This window comes from Frankliniella occidentalis, unplaced genomic scaffold (assembly GCF_000697945.3).
Source record: "Frankliniella occidentalis isolate FOCC.00 unplaced genomic scaffold, Focc_3.1 Scaffold155, whole genome shotgun sequence".
Classification (NCBI taxonomy): Eukaryota; Metazoa; Arthropoda; class Insecta; order Thysanoptera; family Thripidae; genus Frankliniella; species Frankliniella occidentalis.
Window position 1 is genome coordinate 644,585 of NW_026267281.1, and position 4,324 is coordinate 648,908.

Here is a 4,324-nt window from a genome sequence, read left to right on the forward strand (position 1 = left end):
TGTGGTCTGATAATAACAGGGAAATATTTGACAAGTGTGAAAAAAATAAGAAAAGACAGCCAGTTTTATAATACAGATAAAGTTACAATGCATTTGCACATTTGTAAAAATCAAAAAGTTAGAAGCTTCCACTACAAGAAGAAAAACAAATTAAGATAAAGATATTGAAACCTGGATCAGCACAGGGTCAAAAGAATGTGATAGTTCCTATTAAAAAAAAACATCATGTTTCCCTTTCAAAATAGAATCCATGAGAAATCGCATACACATTTTTTGTTGCTTAAGCCAACTGACCAACAGCATTCAGCAGGTGAGCATCAAATGCTCCCTGAAACAACTCTACAGCCCTGTCCAGAAAATCACTGACAGAGGTGTCCCTGTCGTGAAATACTTCTTGAGTTAGATCATTTGATAAAGCTAGGAGGTATTCATCAGTCCATACAGAACGATATGGGCGTGGTCTTCTAGGATTTGCTCCCCGACGCAGCTCAACAATATCAAGTTGGGCATTGTGTTCTAGTTTTGCCAGGGCATCAATGAATGTCCAAACGTTTGGCCTGTAAGCCCCTACTTCCTTTCTTAGCATTTTGTTGTGGGACTCGCATAAATTGTTGGTTCTGTCAGTAGATTGCCATAGGTTCATCCACCTCCTTCGGGCGACATTTCCTATCCAATTTTGCTCCACGTAATTGAAGAAATTTCTAAGAAGATAAGCAACAACAACATCCTCTTCTCTAGCTTGATCCATTACTACACCCAATCCAACCCTGAAATACCTCACTGGCAGGAGTGTTATGGCACAGGTCTTTCTGATATATTCAATTATTGAGGGATAATACCGTCTGAAACGTAGTATGTTTAGCCCTTTGGCTTTCTTTATAAAAGCTCTGCACAAGTGCCACAAGCATCCTTGGATTGAAGCACCTGAAACAATGAAAAAGAGCTTGTATCAGCAACAAATGGGAAATTATTAAAATTTCTATAGGCCAAGTAGAGAGAAACATACGTGGAAAAGCTTCTTGCCAAGCTCGTTGTTGCTCGTACTCCCAATCTGTCACTATCAGTTCAGGGTTGAACGCTGGACAAAGTTGCTTAATCATTGAAAATACAGCTTTGTAAGCACTCAGGGATTTACGTTCCATTAGTATCCAGGCCACTGGAACAACCTGAAAACATGAAAGCTTTTGTTTTAATCAGGACAATACAATTTCTTACATCTTATTAAATATTACACTTGCACTCAGGAAATACTTACATTATGCTGCCATGGAGTCACAAGAACAAAACATTGGGCAGAATGAGGACGGAGTGGTCTTGCCCTGAATGTTCCATCAGATTGTATGTGTTTCAGACGTGGCAAGAAATTCAACATTCTCTGAGACATAAATATGACATGGTGTGACCCGTCAGTGGCTGTGCACGATCCAGCATATAAGTTATCAGCACCATCAATGGTAGAGGCAACTTTTTCTCTGAAGTTTTGTTGGAGAAGAATTTGGGTCAGCTCCCTCAAGGTTTGAGGTATAGCTGGGAAGCTCTTCATTCGTTTGTTCCACATTGCCCCCCTCAGCCGTCTCATATTCATCCTAGCCCGAACTGTTCTGGTGTACCTGAAGAATAAACAGTAAGATGAGTAACATTAATGTAATGCATTGACACATTGAACACAGGATAACAAAGTTTAAACAATGGGCTGCACAATAAGCATTATGTTTCTAAATTTTGTGAAAAAGTAAACCAGGCTAAAACCATTATCCAAATTTGTCTCTTAAGCTTACAACTTGCAGATTCACCAAAATAAGTAGTTCCAGTAAATACATATATGATGATAGCTTACCGACGGTCTCTCCGATACTCATTCAAAATATCATGGAATGAGACATATCTTGCTTCATGGATCTGCTGTAAGATGTTCTCGCGGAAGTGCCTGGCTCCAACATAATCAGGGTCTGGATGGTGATTGTGGGCTTGCGAGTGCCGAAAACCATTGCGGAAGCTGAATATCGCTCTGCCTGAGCACTTCAGTTTATGAGACATCACGCACTTAAAATAGATAGACGAGCCAGTCTCCAGGTTTACATGGTAGGCATGGGACCCATCCCCAAGGTGGTAGAAGTGGGTCCCATCCCTGAAGCCATTCTCCCTGATCAATCGAATCGCATCGGCGCCGAGGTGGAGAATACACAGGAGGCTGCAAAAGAGAATTAAACCAGTCAATCAACAATCAATCGCATTAATACAGGCACAAAACGGACAAGACGAAATCTTACAGAATAACTTGCACTGATGCCTTCCATTTCGGTTTGAAATGCATCTCACACAGTCACTACAACTCAAAAATATCAAGAAGCCGTGAGTACCACGAGAACAGGGGCACAGCGACGAGGACGCGTGGTCAGTACAACACTACCGCCTACCTAAACAAAAACAACATCAACAACAAGCCACGCCTTCAAGAAAACAACAGCGGTCGATTGCCTTTTGTTTATAGCGAGCGGTAACAAGCGGTAATCCTCTACCCTAACCCTACAGCCCCCTTTTCTCTCTTCTGATCTTTTTTTTTAGTGAACTGTAAGATCACGACCAAAAGTACGTTACGTAAATGCTTACTTATTAATAATAACAGCTATTCATATATGACTATACTGTTTGCATCACTGATTGAAATATTTTATTTCATATTTTGCAGCGCCATGCCAGGCTATAGAAGAAACGGTAGTCGGCGGCGTCATCGTTCCCAAACTGGGTGGTCAAATCATTTTTGCCCTTCAGCAGGACCCGTATACTCACCATGGGCCATGGGTATGGGCCCCATTATGTATTCAGGATTTTATCCGTACAATCCATACAGTCCATACAATATGCAACCTACAGCTGCTGTGACTCATCTGGCCGTGCAACAATTGGCACGACTCCACCAACTGCAACGGCTTGTGACATATCTATCTCCGCCCAACCCACCTAATCTTACAATTAATAGCAATTTTGAAGTAGGTCACTCAGTACATTTGTTCCAGTAAACCCTGTCAAGGTTATTAAACAATTTTTTTTTAAATAAAAGAACATTTGCTGTTTTACAGACGAATGATGCTGACACAAACTTGCCGACACAAACTCAAGAAATCCCATCAGGTTTGTTTTTCTGTTTCATTATTTATCAATGGAAATATATTTACTTAGATGAACAATGGTTTATATTAGTATATTTGGTTTGCACCTTTTTGCTTTGGCAAGGACCATTTGTGTATCATATCACGTTGAATAATCTGGAATTTTCTTAAATGTAGAGCAAAGTAATATATAACATTTATATCTTTGACTAGATGTTCTAATGACTCTCCTCTGTTTTTCTTTGAAAGAATGCCACAATGAAGATGATGGAAATATGGATGGTGATCCTGATAGAGAAGATTTGTTGTCACCATCTCATGAACCTGGTAAGCATTTGTTTGGAGCCGTAGTGCATACTCGTCTCCCCTGTTATATTTTAAGTCACTGTTTATTGCACAGGTTTCACCTTTTTAAAATGCTTATTTTTTCATTTGCAGAATGTATTATATGTTTACAAACAGCAGAGGATCCACAGGTGTGTGACCGGTGCACAGTTGTGTCCTGCGGGTACTGCTTTGAGCTGTGGGCCCGTCATGCTGGCAAGTGCCCTGTGTGCCGGAAAATTGTGAAATTACCTACTGTTCCTGAAGAAGCTGAAGTTATTGATCTCTCATAATTTGATGCTCACCTGCTGAATGCTGTTGGTCAGTTGGGTTAAGCAACATAATTCTCTCCTTGAAAAAAAATGTGTATTTCTCATGGATTCTATTTTGAAAGGGAGACTTGTCAAATATTTCCCTATTATTATCGGACCACATTGCTTAACTAATGCTCCTGTTTATTAAAATAATTATCTTGTAGATGTTCTTAGAGCCAGGAGCAAGAGGGAGACCTATTAATAATGCCCAAACTTCTCTGCTTTTGACTGAAATATTTTTATTTAATTTTTGGATACCTTTGTTTTTACATTTGTAACATGTCTTACACATGTCTTTCCAGATATGCTTACTTCTTTTATATGTGCATTTGTATTTCAACATAAAGTTCTTTTATTTGCTAAATAAATGCCTTAATGTGCTATGCACTTGTACGTTTTTTGCTCTAAGAATAGAAATTTAAAGGATTGTTTTCTAGTGGTCACTATAATTACAATGGTTAATTTTAGTCATAACCAGTATTCCTACATCAAGCGGATATCTAATTGTATGTAATTAGTCATATTTCCCAAAGTTACAGGAGTATGGTTTTGATTAAAACAAGACAATAAGGCCTG

At 39.2% G+C, this 4,324-nt stretch overlaps 1 protein-coding gene across 1 annotated transcript; it reads left to right on the forward strand.

The window, feature by feature from the left end:
- The first annotated feature begins 2,501 nt into the window (after window positions 1-2,501).
- Window positions 2,502-3,952, forward strand: LOC127750227 (uncharacterized). Its single transcript, XM_052271241.1, has 5 exons — window positions 2,502-2,589; window positions 2,690-2,990; window positions 3,081-3,132; window positions 3,360-3,437; window positions 3,549-3,952. The coding sequence occupies exons 2-5, from the start codon at window positions 2,694-2,696 to the stop codon at window positions 3,725-3,727; spliced, it is 606 nt and encodes a 201-aa protein (XP_052127201.1). The 5' UTR covers window positions 2,502-2,589; window positions 2,690-2,693; the 3' UTR covers window positions 3,728-3,952.
- The last annotated feature ends 372 nt before the right edge of the window (window positions 3,953-4,324 follow it).